The sequence below is a fragment of the Nyctibius grandis genome, chromosome 18 (genome assembly GCF_013368605.1).
Source record: "Nyctibius grandis isolate bNycGra1 chromosome 18, bNycGra1.pri, whole genome shotgun sequence".
Lineage (NCBI taxonomy): Eukaryota > Metazoa > Chordata > Aves > Nyctibiiformes > Nyctibiidae > Nyctibius > Nyctibius grandis.
In genome coordinates this window covers 11,238,244-11,265,651 of record NC_090675.1, presented here as the reverse complement: position 1 = coordinate 11,265,651, position 27,408 = coordinate 11,238,244, and the positions used below count along the sequence as shown (strand labels likewise).

General features: G+C 60.6%; 2 protein-coding genes across 5 annotated transcripts in view; both read left to right on the top strand.

The window, feature by feature from the left end:
• Positions 1-3,588: 3,588 nt before the first annotated feature.
• Positions 3,589-17,508, top strand: CCDC92B (coiled-coil domain containing 92B). The gene is given in 5 exon segments (XM_068415947.1): positions 3,589-3,720; positions 3,723-3,866; positions 7,328-7,481; positions 10,240-10,287; positions 12,108-17,508. Coding segments are annotated over 5 exon segments (1,146 nt in total). The 3' UTR covers positions 12,776-17,508.
• Positions 17,509-18,418: 910 nt separating this feature from the next.
• The window catches only part of CLUH (clustered mitochondria homolog), a 34,608-nt gene continuing 25,618 nt past the window's right edge, over positions 18,419-27,408 (top strand). The window contains exon 1 of one of the 4 annotated variants that reach the window (XM_068415411.1): positions 18,419-18,592. In XM_068415411.1, the coding sequence (XP_068271512.1) occupies positions 18,475-18,592 (118 nt within the window). In that variant the 5' untranslated portion in view covers positions 18,419-18,474. Of the gene's footprint in view, positions 18,593-19,341; positions 19,382-24,598; positions 26,005-27,408 lie in introns of those variants that run through there. The other 3 variants (XM_068415412.1, XM_068415409.1, XM_068415410.1) reach the window with 3 other exon arrangements.

Below are 27,408 nucleotides of genomic sequence, written 5' to 3'. Positions count from 1 at the left end.
CAACAGCTCTTTGAAGAAGGACAAATTGTATTACTTAGCTCAAGCAAATATCCTTACAAGTCTGATATTTTCAAATCCCTGTGGAAACGTTAAGCTAATGTTAAATTTATCAAAACCCTCTTCCTTTTAGCCCTCCATCACTTTAAGGAGCTTCTTACTAGGTTCTTCAAAGCAATTAGAAGACACACACACACTACATTTCAATTAGGTTGAAAAATAATATTTGAGGCAAAGTTAAACTCATTTTTAAATTAAATGCAAAAATTCCCCTAATAATTAACTCAGGGGGCAGAGGGGAAAGCAGTGCTCTAAAAGCACGCCACGCAGTTAGCCTAGAGGGGCGCAGGATGCAGGGTGAACCTCAGCGCGCACAAGCTGCACGCTCCTGTTGGGCAGTGGCTGCTCTGTCCTGGTGTCAGCCACCGCTGCCGTGAGCTGGTCCCACCTAACCAAGGCTGGAGCCACAGACAGGCCCGCGGGCTCGTGGCCCTCAGCTCTTTCTGCAGCCGAAGGGAAGGGGGTGCCTGGTCAGGAGCAGCCTCAGCTGCTCCCCGGGGGCCCATTTCTTTCCACGGCTGCAGGTGCAGTGCGAGATGGTACCGTCTTTACGTGCCCTCCCTGGACAAACATCTCAGCTAAGGTGGGATCAAAACAGACCTCAGGGTCACAGCCAGGGCCCGAGCAAGGCTGCAGTTCACTGCACAACGTCCCTCGTGCCGCCTTCCCTCTGAGCTGCCCTCTCTGCAGGGCAGCACGGCCCCAGCCCTCCCGCAGCCGCCCTCCCGCCTGCCCAACGCGCTGGCGGGGCGCGGGGTGCCCAGCTCGGCCGCTGCGGGAGGCCCTGCCCGCACCCTGCCCATATACTGCCCGTACCCTGCCTGCACCCTGCCTGTGCCCTGTCCATACCCTGCCCGTGCCCTGTCCATACCCTGCCCGCGCCCTGCCCGCACCCTGCCCGCGCCCTGCCCGTACGCTGCCGCGCCGCTAGGGGTCAGTGTGGGCCGGAGCTGCAGGCAGCGCGCGGCGGGCAGCGGGCAGCCCCGCCCGGCAGAGCCGCTGCCCGCAGGGCCCCGCCGCAGGGTCCGCAGCCCGTGCCACCGCCACCGGGGAAAAGCCCCCTCTCTGCAGCAAACCCCGGGGCCGAGGCGCTCGGGCGGGTCCGTCTGCAGCTGCTGGCTCCCAGCCCCGCTGTGACCGCACCGCTTCAGCGCCTGCCCGCTCCCACCGGGCACAGCGAGCGGGTGCCGTCGGTACCCTCTTTCAGGTGGCATCGCAGTTGGATGGCTCCCAACTGGGGTACAACAGGCAAGGAGCAGGCCGGCTCTGCCCGACGGCCTCCGGAGCTCGGTCACGCAGCTGGGCTGGCAGCAGCGACCCCACCACCCCTCCCGAGGCTGGAATGGCATTCCTGCCACTTTTGACTCGTTATGTTGATCACAAACCACCTCAGAGCCGTTGGAGAAGAGGCTCCTGTCTCTTAGAGCAAGGGGGGAGCAGGGAAGGGCCGCAGTGTGACTGCAGGACATCACAGTTGCTGGAGGCATTAGCCAAGGGACTGCTAGGTCGTGTCCCAGTGAAAAATGCGGAGAGCAGCTCTCAAAGCAAAGAGCTGCCAGTGAAACCAGTTCACTGTGGAACAGGGAGCGCAAGCGAGAGAGGTGATGGGAAATACCGATAGTGTGTGTGCGTTGTGGCTGAACCCGCGCTGCCAGGCAATCGCTGCGGAGGCAGCCGGCTGTATCCCCAGCCACGCTGGGTGCAGAGGATGCGCTGTGCTCCGCTGCCCTCCCTCGCAGCACGGCTGTGTCCTGGAGCGATGACCTCACTTACAGAGGCAGCTCTCTGTCCCCAAATGCCTGACATTGATCGTTTGCAGGCTCGTCTTTTATTCAGTGGAAAATCAATGAAAATTGTACAAACCTGGTGAAACACGATGCACTCAGAAATCCTCCCTCCCTCTCCCCCCGCCTCCCCATCTGTAATTCACTGCTACTCAAGCTAGCACATGAGTTAGGGGAAGACACGGGGGGACATTAAAAAGAGACACCCCCCAAACATAGCAAACAGCACCAAGAGGGGCAAACCACACCTTGGCAAGTGTTGACCTGGTGGTTACAAAGGGGTGAGAGGTGCTCCTGAGGAGTTAACACTTCTCTGAATAAGAAAGCCTGCACTCTCCTCCTTCACGCAAAAATCCTTCAGCTCTTAAAACCTGTTACTGCAGGAAGGACTCTTTTTTTTTTTCACAGAAAACAAGCTCAGAGGAGGCCCACACAGGAGTCAGCGTGACTGGATGAGGGTTGGGAAGCACTGAAGCTCTTGGTTGCGCTGGCTGGGGCCTTAAGCAGAGGTGTCTGAATAATTCATTGCAAATCAGAAGCTTGTGTGTGCTTGTGCAGACCTTCAGACCTCACTGGTCACCTTTTCTCCTGATTTAATGATTTCTCTTTTAGTGTGAATTAAACTCACTCCACAGAAGAGCCCTAATCCCAAGCCCAGCCTTCCTCTGCTATCAGCCAGCATGAAGCCAGGCTGTACCACACCACTTTGCATCAGGTAAGGATCCAGTCTTCAGCTGTTACAGCGCAGGGATGTTACAAGCCCACTGTATTACACCTGGAGTATGCTCCTCACGCAGGCACAAGGCAGGGCTATTTCCCACGGCACACCCGCCATCGCTGTGCCCAGCCCAGGCACTCAGTCAGAGGTCTGAAGCATCCAAGGGGAGGAAAGGATGTGGGATGACAAAATGACACCACAAACCATACCCTGTGGGCTGCCCTACAGCACATTCTCATGCTGTTGGTGCACATGGCAGCACAGTCCGGCTGAGCACCAGACCAGGAACACTGCACCCGCTGTAGCAGATTTTGGATTAAGGGAAGGGGAATCAGCAGACTGTCAGCTGACGGGGAGGACGCTACCATTTCTCTGCGCCTTCACTGCCATGCGACATGGAACAGGCCGCTGCATCTGAGCTTCCCTGCTGCAGAAGAGGCGCAATGAATTTAGTCATCTTTGAAAGCGGAGCCCCAGCTGCTCTGGATACCACAAACAAAAGGGCATGAAGAATTCGTAACCACACGAGTAAACAGCCTTTTCTCATCACCTCTCTGACCACAGCTTCCGGGAAGCTCTTTTTTGACTCAGTACTCATTGATTTCCGCGCTGCAGCGGGTACTACCCCACACTTCACTTGCATTCCCCCCCCGAATCGCGGGAGCAGTAAAAACCCCGCCGGGGATGGGGACGCTGCTGCTGCTTCCCCAGCAGACCCCCGTTCCCCAGCAGACCCCCGTTCCCCAGCAGACCCCCCCCGTTCCCCAGCAGACCCCCTGTTCCCCAGCAGCCCCCCGTTCCCCAGCAGACCCCCGGTTCCCGGCTTCACGGCCGGGGCTGGACAGCTGCCCGCCCTCGGGCCGAGCCGGCGGCGGCCGCGGGACTCGCCGCGGGCGGCTTCAGCACCGCGGACAGCGGCGGGGCGGCGGGCGCCGAGCCCGGGCCGGAGCGGGGGGCCCCGGGGAGCGGAGCCCCGGCCCCAGCGCGGCTCCCCGCGGGGGCAGCGGACCCCGGCCCGGCTGCGGGGCGATGTCCCCGGCGCTGGGGCCGGTGCCTCGGGCCCCCGCCGCGCCCCGGTGCTGCCGGCGCCGCCTCGCCCCCCCGGAGCTCCCCAGTTCCGGTCACGTTGCCGCCTGTTTACGGCGCGGCGGGCGGCGGGGCCGGGCCGGGCCGGGCGAGGCGGGGCCGCCGCAGGCAGCGCGGGCAGCGCGGGAGCCCGGCGCGGCCCCGGCCCCGGCCCCGGCCCCGCCGCCGCCCCCCCCATGACGCCCAGCGGGCGCCCCGCGGGGCCCCGCCGCTCCCCGCAGGTAAGGGCCCGGGCGGCGGGGCGCGGCGCGGGGGGCGGCGGCGGCCCCGGGCAGCTGAGCGGCCCCGGCGGGCCCAGCGCGGGGCTGCGGGCGCGGGGAGCCGGGGGGCGCGGTGCGGGCTGCGGGGCGAGCGGGGCCGGCCCGGGCAGGGGGCTGCAGGTCCCTCCAGGAGCTGCCCGCAGCCCCGCTCGTGCCGGTTCTAGAAGTTGCTTCACCCCGCGCACGACCCCCGGAGGGTCGTTTCTCGTCCTGCTGCGGGAAGCGGTTCCGCGCAGCCAGGCTCCTGCGTGCGCCGGCAAAGTCCGTAGGACTCGGCGGGGGACCAGAAAGCGTTGCTCCGAAATTCCCAGAGCGCAGGGTGGCACCGCGGGGATCGCCCACTGGAGGTGGTGATGGATTCAAAGCGTTGCTGGTGGGCCAAAATCTGCTCCTGACGGAGCTGAATCCATCGTTAATTCCCCCGGAGCCAGCAGGAGAAAACACGGCCTTGCTTTCAGCATCTGCAGCCAAATGACAAGCTTCAGCTTTGGCTGTTGTTCAGGCAGTTGTGTTTAGAGAATCGCAAGAAAATGCAATAATTTATAGTCAGCGTTTGTGTTGATCTTATCCTTAAATAGATACTGATAGATGATGAATAGCAAACAGGGCTCCGAGTATAATTCTGCCTCTTCTGAGATCAGGGAAGGTTTCCCGCTGACTTTCCCAAGGCCAGGCTTTCACCTCTAGTTTCTATTCCTGGCATTGCCACTACCTCGGTGACCTTCTGCAAGTTTCTCAGCTCCCTGCTGCCTTTTCCTTATGTTTAAAGACATACTTGTTTTGTGGCATTGTTGCAAAGTTTCTGTTCGTATTCTTTGAGATCGTAAATACCAAGCAGTATAGATTTCTAGTATGTATCAGTGTTTATTCCTGCGTATGTTTTAATGTGATGGAGAGGGGGTTGCTGGCAACCACAGCAGGATAAATTATCGACCTGTTCCTGCAAACCTTGTTTGTGCCCTCTGACTCCTAGTTAATTTGTCATTTATGGGGAAAAACGATCACGCAGACGAGGGCTGGATCTCGGTGTGACGGTGTTTGTGCTGGGGTACGTGTACATGCAATACTGTACCTGCCTTTCAAATGCATCACCAGGAACTGAGGGGTTTTTCCTTGGGTCAAAGTTTTGGCATTCTGATTAGCATTAAACAACAGACTTCAGAATAGTTTTGCCCTGGAAGCAAATTCTCAAACCATCTGTCTGTGCGAAGGAAATCAGCTCTTAGCAGACTTGCAACTAAATCAATCATTGTAGCTACCCCACGTGGGTGCCGTGGGCGGGCGCCAGCCCTTGGCCTGGGCTTGGAGAGCCTCTGCCAAGGGCCCGAGCCGGGGCAGAGCAGGCAGGGGGTGGCCAAGCATGGCAGGGAAGGTTTCTCTGCAGGGAGCAGCTCTCCGAGGCCCGTTCTGGAGCGTGCTCGCCTGTTCCTGGTGAGTATCTCCCCGTGTTCATGTTCGTGGGTTGCATTCACGTGGACTCCCATGAGCTGCTTGTCTCAGCAGCCCAGAAACCTCCTCCAACTAATCCGGCACTTTACCAGCTAAGCTTTCACAGTCTCCCTGAGTAAATTTGCAGTTGATGGTTAAGGTATTAAAAGTGCATCTTTAAAGCTAAAGATCTGGTCCCAAGTGCCCTGCTGAGGGCTGCCCTGTAGCTCCACGGAGAGGCCTGGGAGTCCTGTGCTCAAAATCTTGGATGGTCAGCAAGGGAAACTTGTTCCTGGAAAGCTCTCGGCGATGGAGCAAAGCCCCTTGGATGTCCAGTCTCCAAAACCAGAGGCAGCGTTCAGGCACAGCTGACATAACCTTGTACATAACTCCTCAAAGCCACGGAGTACGTGGTCACTGTGAAGGCTTTCTTTACAGCTTGATATTTATCAACTATTTATTTTTAAAAGAAAACATTTTAATTGGTGAAAAAGGGTAACTTCCCACTTAAAGGGAGGAGGGAAAGTTAAATGGAAAATTTGCAGCCATTCCTACTAAAGACATTTCAACTAGACAGAACAAAGTGCTTGAAAATAGCACCACGCATCCCCCGGGCTTCGTCCAACCTACTTTCTCCTGTTTCCCGAGATGTGGTGCCACAACCCCCTTCACGAGGCTGCTCCAGAGCCCAGCACACTGCGCTCTCACCTCACCTGCAGCCCAGGCTGGCAGGAGGGTGTGTGCCGTGGGGTGATTTGTGTTCCTAGCCTGCGGCAGATGCCAGATAACTTCCATAGGTGTTGCACTGGCACGAGTAAATTACCCCCCTTAATGGATCCCATCATTGCCAGCTCTCCCGGTGCAAAGAACGAACGCCAGCTCTCTTGTCCGTCGGTTACGGCGCCGTCAGGAAAGGCTGGCTGACTTACGAGACTTAATGATCATCACCTTGCCACCCAGAAGAACAGGAATGATTAGGAAGTTAAGTCTAGAGCTAGATCAATTTTTTTTCCCTGTTTCCATTTAATATGCCAAGCTCTGAGGGACTGTGGATCCCTGGGGTTCCTGGCAGTGCCCGTGGTTTCTCGCCCGGAGCGCACACCCCTTGCGCTCAGCCAGGCAGGGCTGAGCAGAGCCAGGGCTGTTTACACTTACACGACGTTGTTCCACAGGGAAGCTTTAAGCCGGTATAAATCGTACCTCCCACAATAAGCACCTTAAATGAGAGGCAGGACTTTTGCATTTGTTGCTTTTAGGTATCACACCAGCCTTTTTCAAGCTTCTGCATTGCATTCACGGGGTGAACGTTTGGAGCATTTCCTTCCCTGGATAGCAGAGCCATCCTAAGACTCTAAATGTTTTTCGAAGGCTGAGCCGCGTGGCGCGGGACTGACAGCAGCTCTTGTCTGCCAGGCAAATTGCCAGGGAAGACGGTTCTTCTTCTGGGAGACAACATGACTCTCTTCGCCGTGTAACGCTGATGGGGTTAGATGGAGCATGTTGGGTCTTTCACGTGTGAGATCTCTCCCTGCAGTTGCTTCTTCGTAATCTGTGCCTTGGCAAGCGAGAGCCAAAACCGTCTCTGGTGCAGCTCCCACCTGGGGGCTGCGGGGAGCAGTCCTGTCCCAGATGCAATCCTGCTCAGGGATAAAACATCTCCTAGGGCCAAATTCAAAATAGAAACGAGCCGTTCTGATGCCAGGGTCTGTGCAGCAGCATTTTCTGCTCGTGCATCCCCTGAGCCTCCCAGCCCAGGCGCAGGCAGGATGGGAGATGGCCCGAGTGGCGCTGGGGCGGTGGGGTGGCTTGGGGACCGTTCCCCAGGGACCTTCTGAGCAGAGCTGCTGCGCCCACAGCCACGTCCCCGTGGAAAGGGCAGATGGGAGCAGTCCCTCACCTCCCGACGGGCTCTGCCCCTCGCAAGGGCTCCGGGGATCTCGCCAGCCCAGTGCGCCGCTGCACGTCTGACGATGAGCCTTCTCTGCTCCCCACAGGCCTGGACTGTGAATCTGGTTGCGATGGAGACCGTGTCCCTGGAGCACCAGATCCAGAGCGTGCAGCGGCACATCACTTTCCTGAAGAAGGAGCAGATGGAGCTGCTCCACGACCTGCACCTGGAGATCCTCCGCCTGCAGAAGCACTGCTCAGGTGAGCGCGGGGTGGCTGCGGCGTGCGGGAGCTGCGTGCCCGCGGAGCACCGTGGGCAAGAGAGCTCCTGCTGGCTCCCCGGGGCCTGGGGCCAGTCCCACACAGGAGCTCGTGCTGGTGTTCGGCAGGACACGCAGAAGGTGTCTTCCAGCCTCTCGTCCTCCCCTGTTCCTGGGAAACAAAGACATTTCTGCGTTGAGAGAGTGCTCTATTTTCCCCCATCCTTTCCGAGCTTTTGCTGTTCTCATTGTTTTCTTTTAACGGCTCCACCTACAGCCTCTCCAGACAGGCGAGACAGCAGAGTTCTCGTGCGTAAGCCAGGCTGGGGGGTTCTGAGTCCCCAGGGGCAGAAAGGAGCCCGTTGCACCGTTGGTTATTAGCCATCTCCTTCGCAGTGCGGCTGAACGGCAGCACTGACCAGACGAGTCGCATCCTGCCTGCGAGGTGTGTGGTTCTGCGGCGCCTTCCCATGAGGAGCGACGGGGCCAAAGCCCCTCAGTTTTGAGATGACTTTGCTGATGGTTTGAATGCCGTTATCTTATTCAAGTACATAAATCCCCAGGTTTGGTGCCTCTGGACCCGAGGCAGTTCCCGCTGGCTGCACCCAGTGTCCCTGGAGCCTCCGACACCAAGGGCTGCTGCTGGGCTGGCAGCCGGAGCTGAGAGCGGGACGGAGCCTCTGTGTGCTGAGCCCCAAGCCCCCGACGCCCAGCAGCCCTGTGCCCTTCGCCGCAGCCGGGCAGGAGGAGCGGGCGGCTGCTGTGGGCAGAGCCCCGCGCCGTGATTCATCTGTTGGAACGAGCCTCGCGTTGCAGAGGAGAGTTGGCTTCCCTCCCACTCCCGTTTTAATTGCAATGTATAAACGCAGCAGAAATAGCAATAGGTTCCTCTGACTCCTCTGTTTCTCCTTTTCCTGGAAGACGAGCTCAAGCCTTGTGGCAATTAATTGAGCGACGGAGGGAAGGCTGGTGCGGGAGCAGAGCGGGGTTGGGGGAATCCCTGCAGGCGGTGCGGCGGGTGGCAAAGCTGCCGGCCGGGCTGTGCCCACAGTCCCGCCGCACGTTGGGGCACCGGGACAGTCCTGCCAGGCAGCAAAGTGGGAAGCCCAGCGTGTTGAGAGCAGCCGTGTCTTAAACAAACCCATTTTTATCTTGCCTGCGAGTGTCGAGCCCCTCCAGGGCACACAGCCGCCTGCAAGAGGGTCACGGGCCCTCGGGCAGCTGGGGCTGGGGCTGGGCGGCTCCTGTGGGACAGACCCCTGTGTCCTAGTCCATGGCAGGGAATATGGACCAGCGTGTCCCAGCCCATGGCCAGGAATACAAACCCCTCCTCGGCCGCATCCTGCACCGGGCAGGTTGAGGCGGGAGGTGGGATGCAGAAGCCCAGAGCAGCTGGGTCCGTCCCGGAGCCCTGCGGGGTGCTCTGCCCTGGGTCTGCCCCTCGGGGTCTCGGGGACGGTACCAGGGCAGGTTCCCACCAGCCCCTGTGGCTCCAGCGCAGAAGCCAGGACCCCGGGTGGTGCATCATGCCCGAGCCCTGCGCTCGCTCAGCAGGGCCATGTCTGCTTTGGACACGGGCGACTGCTTTAGTTTTCATTTGAAATGTATCTGACACTCCAAACCTGTTATTTTAGCTTCAGACAAATAACGCAGTTGCCATTGATTTCCAACGGGGCAGTCGGGAGGGCTGAAAGCTTTCCAGAAACTGCATTACGCTCTGGGTTACTCCTGCCTTCTCACTACAGATTTGTTTTCCAAGGCAGACGGGCAGAGCAGCCTGAGCCAAGTGCTTGTTTCAGAAGGGCGGCAGTGACGGGGATTAGAGTCAATGTGAAAGCAGATTAAAAGAAAAATGTAGGGCAAAGATTAACCGTTTGAACTCATTTTCAGGGGAAAAAAAAAGCCCCAAAACAACCGAATGCTGCTGCTGCCCTTCTCCTCTGGGAGCTGCTGCGGTTTGGTGGGCTGTGACGATGAATTCAAAACAGATTGTCTGTAAAGGCGTGCAGGTGAAAGTCGGCTCCAGAAAGTCTCTGAGCCCCCTCCGTCGCTGCCCTCGGTGAGCAGGCAGAGAGCAGGCAGAGTACAGGCAGCGAGCAGGCAGCGAGCACATCCTGCAAACAGCATCTCCCCTCCAGCGCTGCCGCTGCGTTGCCCTGCTCTGCCCAGGGTGACACCCGCAGCGCCCGGGCCGCGCTCGGTGGCAGGCTGAGGGGACTCGGAAGGTCCCCGTTGCCCCCGGAGCAGGGCACTTCCCTCTGCGGGCACATCGCGCAGGGTGAGGCCGTCCCGCCGGCGCCACGTGCAGCGGCAGCGATCAGCCTGGAAGCAGGAAATTGTGAAATACTTTGGGTTACACTTTGGTCTATTTTCAGTCCATTGCTCTGCTCTTTGTCCTGATTTAAAGCACCGAAAATGGTTCAGCAGCTCTCTCAGAAAAAGAAAAGGCATTGCCGGAGAAATGGAGGCTCTTCCCCCATCGTGGGGCAGGACCTGCAGCCCCTGCCCTGGCCACGTCGCAGGGGCGAGCGCCGTGGCAGACAGCAGATCCCAAAGCTGCTTAATAACGTATAAATTGCTGGAATCGTCTATTTTTGGCTCAGCCTGTGGCTGCTGCTCCGAGACAGCCGCGCTCACGCCGTGGGCTGGGCAGAGGCAGTGCCGCAGCGCGGTGATGGCCGGAGCCCCGGCAGCCGCGCCGGGGAGTGCGCGGGACGCGTGGGATGCTCCTTCTCAGTCCTGTTTGATTTCTCTTCCAGAGCTCACCCGTGACCTGGAAATAAAGGAGCTGGAATCCCGACAGCAAGGTAAGAGCAGAGGTTTGTGCATGAGCACGTGGGGGTGCAGGGGCTGCCCGAAGGATGTGCCCGACTCCTCCGCCCCTCCCGGGCGGCTGCCGGCCCCTTCCCGGCAGGGCTGCGGTGCCCTGGGGCTCCCACCACCCACCAGGTGGGCTCAGGGCTCGCGGGGGGCCTGGCATCCAGTCTGCCGGGTGCCACCCATGCATCACAGACCATAATTCGCAGCGAGTCCCACCCCCAGGTCTCTGCCCATCCTTCAGCTTTTCAACAGCTTACGAAGAGCAGGATCACATTTGCGACGTTTATGGGGCAACCACCTAATTTAAGATGCCATCAAATGATTGTTCTTCAAACGCCACTCAGGCAATAATTACTGCGTGCAGCTGCCTCCCTTAAGATCTCATTATAAAGCGTTTTTCTCCTTCAGAAGACTCGTAGGAGCTGAGCTATAAAGCGGTTGCAAAGCGTAGTGTAAAAAGCAGAGCTTGCTGCAGACGATGGGAGCAGGCCTGGGCAGGCAGGGGTGAGCGCAGGCGGTGCCAGCCCTCGGAGGGGGGAGCATCCTTCCCCGTGCATCACCTCCAAGACAGTTTCGCTGTCCCAGTGCAGGGCCAGCACCCACGGAGGACTGCAGCCCCCAGCAGCCCCCCAGCGCGCAGGGCTCGCAGCCGTGCCAGCCTGCAGCAGCACGTGCAGGGAGGGGGTGCTCGGGCCAGCCCTGCCCCTCTGGGGCACGGGGACACCTTCCCTGGTGCACAGAAGTGGGTCCCTGTGGACCTGCACATGGCTGTGGGGCAGGACCTGGGTGCCGTTGTGCAGGGACACCTTCAGTGCATTTCCACAGTGGATCGAAGGGTGCCCCAAGGAGAGAGAGGAGAGAGTCACCAGGAAATGAGCTGCTGTGGCTGCAGTGCTTCCCCGCCACCCCTCACCTCCTCCAGCCCTCCAAGATCACTGGGCAGAAGGATTAGAGAAACCCAAATTGCTCTGCAGGTGTTCCCTCAACGCAGTCTCTTGACACCACCACGGCAGATGGGATGGAGGAAGGATGGGTGACGAGTGGGATGGATGGATGGATGAATGGATGGATGGATGGGTGGATGGCGGGTTGGGCATCAGGCAGGTGTTGTCCTCCTGCAGGCAGGCGAAGGGAGCCCACGCGGGCTGGCCGGAGCGGTGCAGGGTGTGCAGGAGCAGCGTGCAGGGCCCCGCGTGAAGCCACCCTCCTTTGGGTACCTGTGCTGTGACTCAGAAGGGCCGGGGCAGGGAGGGCGTCCGTGACCCGCCGGGGCGTGGGAAGGGCAGGGAGGGCGGTGGGAGCCGTGGGGAGCCTGGCGCTTGGGGCAGCGCCTCTGTTTTAACAAGTCCCATCCACGCCCCGTCGCTGGCGTCGGCTGCTGCCAGCGCAGAGCCAAGCAGGTCGGGGTTGGTAACCAGAGGTGACGTTGTGGGGAGCACGCAGCAGCCAGGACGGGCCCCACTGAGCCCACTCCTCCCGCCCCGGGTCAGGGTTCCTTCCCCACCGAGCACAGCCCCGCTCCTCCCCAACCCTGGATCAGCATCTCCATCCTCTCATCAGGCTGCAGAAAAGGCTCCCGCGCTGGCAGGGAGCCCGCGCTCGGGCGGCTCACGGGGAGTTTTGGAGCCCCAGGTCCCAAAAGTGCCCGAGGAGCCTCGATGGCACCGACGGGATGTGCCAGCGCCGTGGAGCAGCCAGCAGCCACGTCCACGTGCTCTCACAGCCACGTTGGGAGCGCGTGGGGACCCGCCGGTGGGCCGAGGCCCCGCTGCCTGCCCTGACCCCTCCCTGTGCCTTGTCCCCGCAGACGTCCTGGACCGCGAGCTGGAGGAGAAGTGCCGGGCGATGGAGGCCCAGCTGCGGGAGAAGGAGAAGGACAACCTGGAGCTGCGCAAGGAGCTGCGGCACAAGGAGACGCTGGTGGCCGCGCTGCGGGCCAGCCTGCGCAGCAAGGAGCGCCGGTTCCTGGAGGAGCTGAAGCGGCGGAGCCACCGCGTCACCGTCCTCGACACCGAGCTGCAGAAGCAGACGGAGGCGGCTGCCTACCTGTCCCTGCAGCTGCACGCCACGGCCCAGCGCCTGCCGGCACCCCGGGCGGGCGGGCGGCCGCCCCCCGAGCAGCCCCCTGCCGCTGCCCCAGCCGAGGGTAGGTCCCGGCGCCGCGGCCACAGGGCGCAGCCCCGGCGCCCACCTGGGGACGGTGCCCGCCCCAGGGACCCCGCACAGGAGGAGCACGACGCCATGCCCGACCCAGCCCTCTTCCTCTACACGGCGCGGCCACTGGCCCCGCAGCGCCCGCCGCCAGAGCCCCCCACCCCAGCCCACGGCACGGCCGGTGCCGCCGTGGCCCCCCGGGGGCAGAGGGCCCCCCGGCAGCCTGCGCAGGAGCCGGTGGCCAGGGTCAGGTCGGGCAAGGGCGAGCCCGGCCAGAGGCCGGGGTCCAGCCCACGCGGTGCCTCCCGTGCCCGGGAATAGGCGGCGAGGGGGCAGCATGGCCTGACCGGCCAGAAGGCCTGAGCCCGGCGGCACCCGGGTTGGTGTCGGCCGAGGCTGCTTTTCCCCGTCCCCTCGGAGGGGAAGGGGCAGCGCCAAGCCGATGCCCTGCCCGCACCTCCTGCCCCAGGCAGCCAGGGAGGGTCCCCCTCGCCCGGGGGTCTGCGCCGGGGCTGGCAGCGGGGGCTGCGGAGGGGAACAGCTGAGCGCCTGTCCAGAGCACCCAAGGGAAGAGAGAAAGAGAGAAAGGAAGAAAATCAGCATTTCTGCAATGAGAAGATCTTCCTGCTGCTGCTGCCGGGTGTGTTTTCCGCGGCCCACAGTGCCGGGAGGTGGGTGTGCAGCAGCGAGGGGCTGTGTGGCACACGGCTCAGCACAGCGGGATCGGCTCGGCCGGGCCCCCAGCCCTGGGCAGGACTGGCACCGGGGCTGGGCTGGAGGGCCCAGACGTCACCAGGATGGTTCTCCAGCACGGGAGGGATGCCCCCTCCACGGGACGGTGCAGCCGTGCCAGCCAGGCCCCTCGCTGCCCTGCGTGGCGGTCTGGCTGTCCCTAACACGGATTTCTCCCACATTACATTTACACGCAGGACTTGGACACCCCGGCCCTGCCGGACACCCTGCGTGGCTCCTCGCCCACCGCAGCCTCATGCCGCTGGAGCAGGGCTGCGACTCGTGCCCCCGCACCCGGCACGTCTCGTCTCGGCACCAGCATTTTGGTTCTCGGTCACACCCGCAGCCAGGGCCGGGTTTCCCGCAGACTGAGCAGCCGCACAGGGAAGGCGCTGCTGGCAGGGAGCCGCGTGCCCCACGACACACACAAACCGTGCTGGGGCCAAACCAGCCCCGGGCTCCGCTTCCACCAGGAGCAGAGGCTGGAAAAGCCACTTCACCCACGTCCCTTGCTGCATCCCCCAGGGCCGAGCCGCTGCAGGGCCCCCCAGTCCTCCCCCACCGCCTCCCAGTCCCTCCCAGCACAGCGGCCATACAGCATGCAGCCATCGCCCTGCCCGGCCACCTCCCGTGGGACCCCCGCAGCCCCCCCAGAGGGCACGGGCAGGAGGGAGCCGCAGGCTGCCATCCGACCCCATTTCCTTCCAATTCAGTTTGAAACCTCTTCAGAAGCGTCGCCCTTGTAGAGCAGTCAGGCTCAGCCTGCCCGAGCTCCCCCGCAGCGTGCCCATGCAGTCAGAGGTGTCTATTTTTATAGTTCGATATTTATATACTATATTAAAATGCTTTTACGAGATTCTCGGCAACAGTCCCTAGGCCAGCCCTTTGGTAAGAACAATCCCCTGAGCATACGAGCTGCACTAGCAGGACAGAAATTAGCAGCTTTTGTACCTTTTCTTTGGCTGTGATGTGGATAGTCAGGCTTTGGAGGGCAAGACCCCTCCTGCTTCCCCCAGGGCACCCTCGAGGGCTGGGACCCCCCACTGCCCAGCTGCTACCGTGGTCTCTCACGCACGCCTGGGTTGGGAAGAAGCCCAGCAAAGCCACGCCTGGGCAGGTCCCCCCTAGCAGGGGCCCAGGCAGTGGCCACCTTGGCTGAAGCCCTGCAGAGCTGTGCAGCTCCTGGGGGCGAAGGCAAAGCACAGGGGGAAATTTTTGCCACCCCTGACACGTCCAGAGGAACTGCCTTGGTGAGGCTGCGGGATGCTTCCCACCCGCTTCCCATTGCATAGTGATTTAGGGCAGGCTCTGCCCATGCCCCAGCTCCGGGGTGAGCGGGGGGCCCTGCTGTTGCCCACCCCTGCGGAGGCAGAGCAGGGCAGCAAGGGGCAGGCGCTGCTCTGCCCTGCACAGTGCATCCCCACGCACGAGTTCCCCAGGTCGTGCTGCGCTGCGCCAGCCGCCCCGGGGAGCGCGGCATCGCGGCCGCCCGGGTCCCCGTGGGGTCCCGCAGGTGAGGTGCCGTTCGGCCTTTGGCAGTCGCTGTTTCTCTCAGGTTCGGAGAGGTTCTGCTGAGGATTTGTCTCTATTCTCTTTTAACATGAAAGAGGGTGATACGCGTCCCTGCGCTGTTTGGCTGTTCCTCTAGCTGCGGCGTGCACAGCTGCTTTCCTCTCTCCTTCCTAGACAATCCTGATAGACAGAGTATGTTGCATTTTGGTTATAAAATCCTTGATAAGATCATGGTGTTTATGACTGACCTGAGCATTGAAAAGGGGAGGGAGAGGTATGGTCCTTCTTCTGTGTAAATACCTTCCTAGCAATCATCGTTTTTAGTGCCTAGTATGTAAATGAAGCAACCCTGTCTGAGCTGCAGGACCCTTTCCTCCTCACCGCTAATTAGCAGCTTGCCCAAGGAGTTGGTCTCATTTCCAGCCCCCCGGTTGCCTCTCCCTCCTCCCGGTGCTCTGCGGTGCCCGCGGGCAGCTGGGCAGGCCCTGAGCCCCGCAGCCCTCGGGCGTGCAGGCAGGGCTGCCTATGGCAACAAGGGGGGTTCCCAGAGGGATGGAGAGGGAGCACCCCCGTGCCCCCCTTCACGCCAGTGTAAGGAGTTGTCGGGGCGAGCCCTGCGCTTTTCCCTGGGCCTCGGAGCAGGAAGGGTCAGCTCCCACGTGCTGTACCTGCTTCAGTCACTGCTGCTTTTCTTGGGGGGGAGGGAAGCTCTAGAGATACTATATATACACATATATATATATATATACATGCACTTGTTTTGAAGGGAAAACACTGTATGATTGTAATAGAAATGATGTTGAGATAAATTATTTTAATCTTTGTATTTGTATAAAATGATCGAAGAGATCAAAATGATGACAAAAAAAAAAACCTAACAAGAAGACAGAGTTCCTGTGTTCTAACGAGCAGGCTGCTGTTGGCCACGGCCAGCCTGGGCAGCGCCTGCCCTCCTCTCCCTGGGCGCGGGGCTCTTCCAGTGTAACCGCCGACACCTACGTGCTTGGTGTGGGACAAGGGACGTTTAATGTCGACTCGTAAAGCTTAATGATTAGGCTGGAAACGGATGCATAGCAATAACGCTCGGTTGTTAAACAATGCCTTCTGTGTACAAACCCCAACGTGCTGAGAGCTTTCTGCGTACAGACTGACAGCCGGGCACCTCTCCTCTGCAGCCCCCCTCTCTTTCTGCAGCTCTGATTAGATTTGCTAATCTCTCTTTTCCTTATTATTATTATTTTTCCTAATGCTCTCTGAGAAAGTGATGTCTCAAATTGCGCAACTTTGTGGGTAGGCTCAGGGTGAGCAGCGGGTGGGGAGGAAATGCGCCCGCTCCCTGGACTTATTTTAACCCCGGGCAGACCGGTCGGGAAGTTCTCCCTCGTGACCCTGTTAATTAAAAAGCCATATTTTCTGAATGTGTTTGCTGGGGCTAATCTAAGCGCTCCTGGCTGCGTCCTTCCCGTCCCCGCTGCGAGGGTGCCGTTGCGAGGGTCTGAGCAGCGCAGCCGCTCCCCAAACCCCTGCGCTTTCCGGGAACGCCAGCCCTCGCTTCCCAGCCGAGCCAGGCTCGCTGTAGCGACGCCGCAGCCGCCTCGGTGCACGTCTGTTCTTGTCACCCGCTTGCCCTGTCAGCGCCTGGCTGCCGAGTCTCACGGGGAACGCGAAGGAGGGGAGAGAAAACTCCCTGACACCCATCGGTTGCCTCACGCCGTGGATAAGATCAGCAATGCCGGTGTGCCGGGGCTGGGTGAGCGAGAGAAGCCTGGGATCGACGAGCACAGCAGCCGGGAGGATCCCGACAGAGAACACGCTCCGTAAAAGCACGAAGAGAAAAGTGCCGCATCTGCTGGCGAGTTAAAAGCTGCCCTTCGCTCCCCAAGGCCGGGTTTCTGCCTGTCTCCTCTCTGCCAGCGCTCCCAGTCCCTGCTGCAGCCACGCGAAGGGCCGGCGCCTGTGGGCAGGGGGACACGAAGCGTGACACTCCGTACTGTCACCATGTCAAATCCCCCTCTCTCCCCTCACGCCCTCAGGCAGGAACAGGGTCGCGAAGCTGCAGGTGTGGGTGTCAGAAGAGCACCCAACACAAGCCCAAGTGGCCCCTGGTCCTCCATGGGCTGTGGTGATGCCTCCTGCCTCTTCCCGATAGATCTCACTGATCTTGTGGCTTCCAAAAAATGTCCCCTTTGCTGTCATGGCAATTATAGCAGGAATGAGACTACTAGGCCATGGGAATCCCTCAAATCTTGGTGTGTGTGAAAAAACAGACCCTTCCTCCTCCAGGAGACGTGGGTAAGGTGCTGAGCCCCAGCACCTCGGCCCTGCAGGGCCAAGCACCCTCTGTATTTGCTCGGGTGTTTCAAGGTCAGGCAGAAGGTCGCTGTCATCCCAGTCCTTGGCAAGGCTATAACCCTTCTCCCTAGGCGGGGACATCCCCTCTGCCCGGCCAGAGCTCTGCTCGGGACCCCGGGGAGGCTCCAGCAGAGGGGATTGGAGGGAAGCACCCCTGAGTACAGCTCTCCCGGTCCCAGAACCACTGCAGATTTGTTGGAGCAAAAATATTCTCCTTGGCTGATCTTGTGAAGCTCAGCTGAGAACAATAAAAGCCTGTGCCTCGTGCTGGGGAGAGCCATTGCGGTGGGACAGATGCCAAAGGTTTGACACTGCTCTGCTTTATTTGAATGTTCATTTTACTACATGACACCATTATTTGCCAGGACGATGTTAATGTCAACTTTGCTTTTTAACCAAGTGCTTTTCAAAACGTGTTAATACCCAGAGTATGGAGCTGTACTTTAGGGGTCATTGTAATATGCCTTTTTCTTAATAAAGAGATTTAACTCTGGAGAGGGTTGTGCTGCCCTGCCCCAGCACCTCCAGCCGCAAACGGTGAACGTCGTGTCTCCAGCCCCAGGCCTGACTCCTGCCCGGGGGAGCCGGGGGGCCGGCGGGAGCCCACGTCCCCAGCAGTGCCGGTGGTGGGTCGTGCCCTGTCCGTCTGTCCCAGAGCCAGGGGTGCGTGGCTGTGCCCCTGCTCTGGGGGGTGCGGGCAGCCCCCACGCACCCCCACAGGCCCCGTGCCGCGACGGCTGCGTTGGCCCGCTGCTCCCCTCCACCTGCAGCCCGTCCTGTCCCTGGGACCCCGCCCGGGGAGGGTGGCTGGTTCGGGAAGTGTCTGTCCGTGTCACCGGTTCCCTGCTGCCCTGGGGAGCACCCCGGTCCCACCGGGCTGGGCCAGCCCCGGGGCTCCGGCGGGAGCAGGGGCAGACGTGGCCGCGCAGGACAGGGCGCACCGGCCCCACGGCACCGCCTCGGCCCGCCGGGCCCTCCCGGCTCCCCGGGGCAGGCCCGAGCGCTGCCACCCCCGGGGCGCTGCCACCCCCGCGGCGCGGCCCGCCCGGGCGGCGACCTTGCGGCCTCCGGGAAGGTCGCACGCAGACGGTGACCTTCACCGGGCCCGCCGGGGCCTGCGGGCCTCCCTGGGCCGTGCCCCCGCCTGGCGCCGAGCCGAGCCGAGCCGAGCCGAGCCGAGCCGGGCCGGGCCGGGCCCGCACCCCCCGGCAGCGCCCAGGCCGCAGCCCGGCCGCGGAGGCCCGCAGGGGCGGCTCGCTCGGGGCCCGCCGGCCGCGGGGCCCTGCCCCTTTAAGGCGCTGCCGCCGGGCGCGGAGGTTGGGCCCTCGCCGTGTGCCGTAGCGGCGCGCGGGGCCGCGGCACCACGTGGGGCCGGAGCGGCGCTGTCCTTCGCGGCGGGCGGGCGCGGGGCTCGGCGCGGCCCCATGGTCATTAAAGCGGACGAGATGCCGCCGGCCGCCGTGCCGGCCGCCGCGCAGGGCGCCGAGCAGCAGGAGCCGGGCCCCCGCGGCAGGAGGCCGGCGGAGACGCAGCAGCGTCCTGGTAAGGGGGTGCCGCGGTCGGGGCCTGCGGCGGGAGCGCGGGCCGGGCCTGGGGGGCCTGCGGGCGCCGGGGTGCCCGTCCCGGCGGTGCCCGTCCCGGCGGTGTAGGCCCGCCGCCCCCTTCCCGGCGCCGGGGCCCGCCGGGGAGGCCGCGGGGTGCCGGGGGAGCGCGGGCCGGGGCCGCGGCGGGGACCCGGGGCGCTCCTGCCGACTCTGGCTGCTGATCCCGCCGGGGGAGAGCCCCCCGGAGCGGCCCGGGCCCGATCCGCCTGCGCCGCCGTGGGGGCGGGCTCCCGGCCTCCCCCCGGCCCGGGGGCCCCCGTTTCTTGCGGGGAAGCCGTGCCGGGGCCCGACGCCCGCTCTGCGGCTCGGGGAGGCGCCGCGCAGCCCGCGCCGGGGCCGCTGCGTCCTCGGGGAGGTGCGGGCTGCCAGGGCCGGAGGCCGCGGCGCTGGCAGCAGGGCCGGGACGCGTGATTCTCGCTGCTCGTCCGTGTCCCGGCGAGGCTGAGCCGGGGGACGGGGCCCGGGGAGGCGGCGGGAGATCGGCCGCCCCTAGCCCGTCCCGGCGGAGCAGGGAGCCCCGGGCCCCGGTGAAGGTCACCTTCACCGGGCCGCACCACCGCGCGGCCGCGGGGGGGGAGCGGCCGCTGCGGGGCCCCGCGCACCCCCCCGGCCGTCCCCGCCGCCGCCCGGGCCCGGGCCCCGCAGGCAGCGGCGCGGCCCCCTCGGGGGTGCGGGTGGGGCGGGGGAGCCGCGGGGTCGGGCCCGCCCAGGGGGTCCCCCGGTGCCGGTAAGGCCAGGCGCGGGGCGGGCTGCGGGGCGGCTCCCGGTGCGGGGGGTGGTCGCCAGGCCACGAAGCTCGCTCCGGGCACCGGGCGCAGCCGTACGCGGGGTGCTGGCGCTGCCCGTGTTACGGAGACTGGCCTCTGCTGTGGTAGGTGGGAGAGGGGTGGGCCGTCCTGGAAGTCTGGGGTACAGGAGCCATAGACGCGTTAGGAAATACTCAAAAGCAAGAAGCTGGGTTTTCCTGGGAAGGGCAGGTGGCTTGTTCCAGACCTCAGCTGAAAATTACACGTTTTAACTAGTGATTTGCTGGCTGCTCGTGCTTTAAATCGCAGCCTGAGTGGCTCAGCCCCACGTCCTGACCGTCCCCAGCGCCTGCTCCAGGGCTCGGGGCACAGGCCCTGCGAGGCTGCCCCCTGCTCTGGGTTTTGCTGAGTTTGGTGCGTTGTGCCTTCAAGCAGTTCCGGACATGAGCGCTCATCTTGAGCTTGGCCTTTTATCTCTGATCTTTAACGTACAAGAAAAAAAAGGGTAAAAGCAGCGTGGTTTGTGGCTGGCCTTCGTCCTGAGGCACTTGTATCCGCTGAGCGAGTGACCCACCACTTCCTCCCTCCCCTGACTTTATGGTGGCGAGGTGAATTTTTGAAGTTTGTCACCTAAAGCAAAGTTCATTGGCGTTTGGTGCTGGAGCAGGTTCGATGCAGTTCAGGAGTGGGGAGCGCAGGGCTGAAAGCCTCCCCCTCCCCCCTGCACACCAGTTTTTAAGGCAGGCGTCACGCCTGCAGTGCCAGCAACTGGGTTAAAAAGTTACGCTGTGTAATCCCTGCCTTGCAGGGTGCAAGCTGATTGCCGAAGGAGGCAGGGAGGTGGAAAAATCCTCCCTTGTGTTTCAGCACTGCATGATTGCTCAGGCAGCTCGTGGGTCTGGGGAGGAGGGGGAGGAAGGCTCTTGTCCTGCCTGGGAGCCTGGGCCTGAGGCTGTGCCCCTGGGTACGATGGAGGTGGGGGCAGCCTGTCCGCCTTGGCATCGCAGCGTTACGAGCTCTGGTTCCCAGGCCTCTCTTTCTGCCAGGGAAGATCGGCCTCTGCTCTGGGGTACCCGCTGCTGCCTGTGCAGCACCCGTCTGGGGCACCCTGCTTTGTCTGAAGGCAGCTGTTGGTACTGCTGGCCCGTGGGGCAGGCTCCGAGAGGGCTTCTCGCCGAGGAGGTACACCCCTCTGCTGTGCCAGGCGTCGAGGCTTGGGGGTTGTTTTTTCTGCCTCTGAAGTGCTGCTCTCTACCTCTGAGCTAGACAAAACTGTTGGGGCCACTCTGTCCTTCTGAGTGTAGAAACACACAAAAAGGTGAACAGTTGGGGTTCCTGCAATGATTCCCGATGGGGGCAGTTATGGGTTAAGTTACCCTTCCTATTAGCTAGCATGTGATCAAGAGAGAGCCATTGTGTGCGGTGTTTCTTGGATTATTTTTGTTCTACAGTTGTCACTGCCTTAGAACAAGTTTGTCTCGTATGCAAGTTTAGCAGTGCTTCTAGGTACCATAAAATGCTTTTCAACCTTGCCTTGCCCAAAGATTTGCTTTTCCTAGCTAGGTCCCTCTGTCCCTGTTCTTCCACTCATATCTTCAGCCACGTCTTTTGTTAAAAAAGCAGAGAATGCAGGTGTTAATGGAAAACTGCTGTGGAGGCAAGCGTAGCTGTGCATTAGTAACAAGGTCAGAAGGCTGATTCTTAATCTTGGGATCTGCTGTCGCTGTCTGTCGCCCGACCTTGGAGGTTTGCTGGTGTTTTGGAAAGGGCTGAATTGCTGGCAGTTGGGGTTTTTTAATATGCAGTCGTAACAGGTTTCGGGGGGAGAATCGGGAGGAATGTTGTGCAAGACAAATCTGATGACCACTACAAGGTTGAGAAGAGGAAAGGAGTGTGATAACACAGCATCTGCGTCGTGAGACGGGCGATGGGAAGCCGGGGGGGTCATGTCTGGAGCGGTTCTGTTGGTGGGATCAGAGAGTCGAGCTCCAGCCCTGCTCCTGGGTTTCCGAGCTGAAAAGAGGCAGTAGGTCAGGAGCGCGCACCCGGGTACCTCCACCCGCAGCGGCAGACCTGCCTCGTGCACAGTACAAACAGCGTTGTGCTGCAGAGTCCTGTGTTCGTCTTCACCGTCTGTAAATGGCCTGGCAGCACACCCCTCTCCTGGCACGGCTTTCCAGCGCTCGCTTTGCTTTCTTGCATCGTGCTCTGTTGGTTGTGCTAGAAAGTTGTCATTTCTAGCAGCTCTAAAGGTCTGAAGTTCATGCATTTTTTTTATTTGCATTTGAGAAGTGAAACCAGTGCGCGGGGCAGCGCTTGGACAGAGCATGAGAGATGAAAACCAAAGCGTGGTTACCTCTGGAAGAAGGTCAGCTTTTCGCCAGGAGGAGCAGGGCTGTCTGAGGGTTAGCGTTTGGTTCTCACCTCCTGCAAGCATGTGGTTGGTGTAGCGGAGCTCACGTGTGCCCCTTTGGCAGTTGAGATTTGTGTCGCTTTCCACCTTTCTAACGTTAGTGGGTCTGGGACGAGTGGTTATCTGCTGTTTTCTGGACAGTTCAGCGCGGATGTGCTTACACAGGTGACAGACCTTCGCTCTTTGGGTGGGAGAACAGATCTACACTCACAGCAGGAAGCTCTTTTCTCAAGCTGAAGAAGTAACTGCTGTGGAGCTCACCAGCCGCTTGACCGGTCCTGAGGGACAAATCCCCTGAAGCAGGCCACTGCAGTAAGGCTCCCTACAGCTAAGTGACATGAGAGTAATGGCACGTTTTTTAAAAAGCATTTCCTTAGTTTGCCCTTCTCTTTCTCTTTAAAGAGGAAAGCTCTACTGCAACCCTTTGACGAAGCTGCAGGCTCAGAGGAGTTTTATGTAGTTACTGTCCAACAACATAAAACTGCAGGATCGTGACTCTTGCCGTGCTTGCCTAGAGCTCCTGCGGGTCGGATTGGCCTGACACCAGCCCTCCTTCCCAGGCTCTCCACTAGCTAGCCTGCTGCCGTTGTGCTTGGATGAGACTGGAAATGGTAACGTGGGTATTGCCTGTTAGCAAGCCGTGTCATGCAGCGTGCCCTGCGAGCAGGCACTGGGGGTAAGGCTCTGTCTTTGCTGTCAGGGGGGCTGAAGCCTGTGAAGCCTCCGCCAGCCTGGAAGCTCAGCGTGCAAGTTCGGCTGGGGTTATGGTGGGCTCTGGTGCCAGCTGAGGTGATGGCACTGGGCGAGGTCGCCTGGGGTGCTCCATGTCAGAGGGGTTTCCCAGGCTCCCGCCTGCAGCACGCTCTGTGGCGCCGCAGGGAGCAGCCACCCAGCCTGTTTCCCTGGGGCTGTGTGCGGCCCCGGGCAGGCCCCGGGCAGCTGCGGGCGGCTGGCGCAGGGCTGGCTGGCTGGGAGGCTGCAGGCTAATCGGCACGTCTGTGCCGCGGGATGCAGGAAGGCAGCGGGAGCTGCTGAGGACAACGTCGTAGACTCCCCTGCAAACCCTACCCAGAGCTTCCTGCTGTCACCTCTGTGGGTCCTGGGGCTCTCAGCCACGTTAAGATTTATATAGGGCTCTTGAGACCGGCAAAGTTGGTCTGCCTCTGTCTGCAAGCCTGGTGTTCTACTGGTCCTGCTGCATGCAGAGTTTAACAGGGTAGTTCACTATCTTGGGCTCTCGCTGTCTCAGTAGCTTTCTGAAACTAAGGTATGTGCCAGAGCAAAATAAATGTACTTGGAGAATTATCGACTGATTCTCAGTATCTGTCCGAAATCAGATTCCTTCATTCGGCTCTTCTCTTGAAATTTGAGAAACACGCTCAACGCAGTTGATGTTTTTGTCGGTGCTGATCTTTGTACTTTGCCTTGGGTCCTAGTCTTTGTACCGATTTCTGCGATGTTTGAATTGCACGTTGTTGTAGCAGGGTCACCCAGCCAGCTAGCTTCAGGACTTAAGTTTCCAAAGTTTTGGCCAGATAGAAAATTTACAAATGTGTTCAAATGTAGTTCCCAGATGTGGAGAGCACAGCGTGGGTAACTCGGGTTGCGAAATGCAAAGCACGAGGCATTTCAGTGCTTGTAAGTGCCTGAGCCAGCAGCGGTGGGCCCCGTGAGTGCCCTGGGGCACGGCTGCAATGCAAACGTCCCAGTATCAATACGAATACAGAAAAGCCACAAACTTGGGAGCAGGCTGGAATGTGGCTTGAGTTGTTTAGGTCTATCCAGCCAAATTTTACTGCAGATGTGCAACAGCTAGGAATGAATAATTTCCCCACTTGCCATCCATGGGTTGTTAGTGCCGCGGGAGAGATGTCCAGACCGGCGAGCCTGGGGCCCTTGTTCAGAGCCACACAATGGAGCCCCGCCGTGCTCTCCGTGCGAGTCAGTCACCGGCGTGGTAAAGCCGCTGAAAAATAAATGCAGTGCTTATACCTCTACCCACGGATGGGTTATAACCAATTTGAGTTTAATGACGGCAGTAGAGCAGCACTAACGTTTCACTGTGGGCCCATATTAAAAGAAGTGCTTGTTGCACCCAAAGTGCTGGAAGTTTCTGGGAAGCTGTGGTTTCCGCTGGGGAGTGGAGGGAGGCACGTCCATGCTGTCTCCCACCTCCCCCAGCGGGATGTCCTGCAGAAGCGTTTCCACTCGGGCCATCTCTGGAGCTAATGCCTATTCATTTAGGCAATTTATTTACATTCATTAAACTATTTATTTTGTTTAATTTATTATTCAGCTAAAATTTAATTTGCATTTGCAGCTCTTGCACGTCACACCGCGTGTTTGAAAGAAAGATGACGGCGAGGAGCTGGTGGCTGCGGCGCGGCCTCGCTGGGGGCACGCTGCGGCCTGTGGCCTCCCCAGCATCCCTGGTGCCTGCAGAAACCTCCAGCTCCGTAATCCCTGCTTCAGCTGCCGGGATTTTTTAAATTAGCGGTGCTGTGGGGTTGTGTGTGTGGTTTTGTGGTTGGTTTGTGTTCGATATGGCGGAGCAGGGTGAGAGGACAGAAAATTTGTCTGGAAACTGCTCGCTGGTTCGCTGCCTGGCTGTTTTGTGCTCGCCTGCTTAGTATGGGTGGCTGTGCCTGGGCCCAGCCGTGCCATGGTAACTGCCCTCGCCTTGTAATTCAATGCATCTTGCTTGCTTACAGGTTTGGCAGCACTGAAGCGCTCTAACACTCGTCCCATGCTGCACTGGTGCCGCACTCGAAATCGGGCTATTTATAACCGCCTCTGGGCCGGGGCGATCGGGCCGGCATCCCTCTGCGAGTGCGCCTGAGGAGCTGTTAGAGACGCGTCTGGTTTTGTTCTGGCGCGGCGGGGAGAGGAGAGCTTCAGCTGCTGGGAGCTGCTTTTGGGCGTCGTGGATATCGTGCCGGTGTGAGCGTGGCGGTCGGGGAGAGGGGTGAAGGTGTGCCGTGGGTGAAGGTCGCTGGGCGGCACTGGAACTGCCGCGAGCCCGGCGTCCGATCGCGGTGAGCCCGCGGGACGTGAGCTCAGGGTGGGCAGGACACTGTGGGGTCAGCTGCCGGTCCTCTGCCTCCCCCCACCCGGGGGCCAAGCGGGAATTTCCTCTGGAGAAGGCAGCCAGCTGTGTGAGAAGGCGAGCAGGTCTGGCTGTGGAGGACGAGGGCTGCCGCGTCGGGGTCTGCCTTGTGGGGACTTCAATATATGTGTGCGAACAAGAGATTTGCAAACAAAACTAACTTTTCTAATCCCGGGCTGTATGAGCCAGGCTGCTTGTGATCATGGGGAACAGCCTTTTCGCAAACTGCTGCAGGCACGTCACCGATCTGATCTTCCAGACACACAGTGGTAACTCGCCCGATGAGAGGTCACCCCTCTTACCGAAGTCTCCCACGAGCTGCGCCGTCTGCCCGGAGGTGCCAGAAGCTGCCCAGTGTGCTGGGGCATATCCAGACATCATCCCCAGCGAGGCAGTGACTGGAAGCCTGCAGAAATGCACCGAATACATCCAAGACCTATCTGAGGCCAAGGGCGAAGAAGGAACAGTGACGGTCTCGGATAAGAGCAGTTTGAGACCCGGTGCTGGCGCTGCCGGCCCACTCCAGCAGGCAGAGGCATCCTGTGCGGTGGCTGTCCTTCCAGCCGACCTTGGGGCAGGGCTGGGCGATCACGCTCAGTTGCTTGAGGCCTGCCAGAGCTGTGTGAAACTTGAGGACAGCGGCTTAGCCCATAGATCTTGCTGCCGGGAGGAGCACGTGGCGGCAGCTGGCGGGGGGGATGCGGCCCCCGGAGCACGTCCCACCGCCCGGGACCACGGCGAGGGACGAGCAGCCTTGTGCTTAGACACAGCCTTAGCAGGCCCGGACAGCGTGCCGAAAGGCAGAGGCACTGCTCCCTCCCTGGGGAGCCCCGGGACACCTTCCTCTGCTCTGCCAGCGAGTGCAGGGAAAACCTCACCGTCCCAAAGGGCAGTTGTGCTGCCTTTCCCCCCTGGCGAGGTGTCATCTAAGGCTTGGGACACAAGTACTGGGTTTGTAGTGACAGAGCCTGCTGCCTGCCCCGGCGGCAGGTCAGGCTGTGCTCCTGACTCTCAGGCGCAGGCACTGCCCTCAAAGCAGCACCAGCAGAAGAAGAAGAGGAAGAAAAAGAAGCTCACGCTTCCAGGTGCTCGGTGGTGTGGCACTCTGTTGTGCTTCATGTAGCCAAAACACTGTACGCCTGTAACGGGGGTGGGTGGCTGCGTGTGCCTGTGGGATGGGGCAGGATGAAGGAGAAAGGAGGTGAGGTGACGTTTTAGCTTCACGGCAGAAGGACAAGGAGGAATGTGGTGAGATATCCCACCTGGGGTGTGTACCGCAGAGGGACCTGTCTGTGCCTTGTCTGCGTTAGCAAAGCAAACATAAGGGAGTTTTGGTTATTTTTTGTCTTGATTCGTAAGGCAAGTCCTTCTCTTGTTTGTGACTGCAAACATGGGCTGTGTACAGGATGGGAGCAGATCTGCCAGGCCTGGCCTGCAGCGGCGCAGGCAGGAGTGGCATTTGCTCGGAGCCTTTGACCTGATAATGTGAGAAAAGGATTAGCGACTGCCTTTGGCTTAGAAGATTTGTTTCAACATTAATTAGTGATTAGCTAACACTCCCCTTGATCTATGCTGTCCATCACTGTGTGCAGCCAGCAGTATTCGGGTTCAGGTGCGCACCCTCTTTCCTGCTGGGATCCTGACCGGTCAGGTTCGCACAGTGCCCGCCACCTCTGCAGGCTCGCTGTAAATAGGCAGCGTGATTACACCAGGGCCTGTCACCTTGGCGTGTGCGCTTGTTGTCCAGGTACAAAGAAGAAACTTTATCCTTACGCTGATCCTCTGTAGCAGGTGCGAGCCGCAGCCAGGCAGTCGATTCCTCCCGGTGCGGTGATGCCCGTGCCGCCTCCTCCCCTCCTCAGCGTTTTGCTTTGCCCGTTCTCCTGATGCTCGAGTCTTGTGTGCGCTCGAGGTTTGCTCACGCTGTGCTCCGAGTAGCAATGAGAACATCGTGTTACAGCTCGGCTGCCAGCCAGCACCAGCCGGAGCTCAGCAGCCTCGGCCGCGCCTGCGGGTACAAACCAAGGGCCGAGAGGAGGAGGGTCCCTGCTGGGATGCTGGCATGTCCCTTGGAACGACAGGGGAGACTGGAGGTCACAGCCTTTGGTTGAGACCACAAAACCTCCACGTATGAGGAGGGATCTCCTGCTCAGTCAGCAGCAGCGCGAGCGGGGCGGTAAGCGGGGGGCGCGGCGGGGTGGCACGCCGGAGCGGGGGCACCGCTTACCCGTGATGCAGCCGCCTGGAAAGACCCCACTGGAAAGACTTCGCTGGCCTTAAATCGGAGGGTTGATCTGCTGGACAGCTGGTCTTTCTCAGTCCAGGTTTAAGTTTTGTTTCTCAAGACAGTGCTGGCTGGAGGTGGATCTTCTGGCAAAGCTTTTTGCTCTCCATCCTCGTCCCCACGTGTTCAGGCAGTGCAGAAGGAGCGTGGCTGTGCTGGCTGGGGGGTGATGAGGGGCTCTCCCCAGCCCTCTGGGCATGGCGTG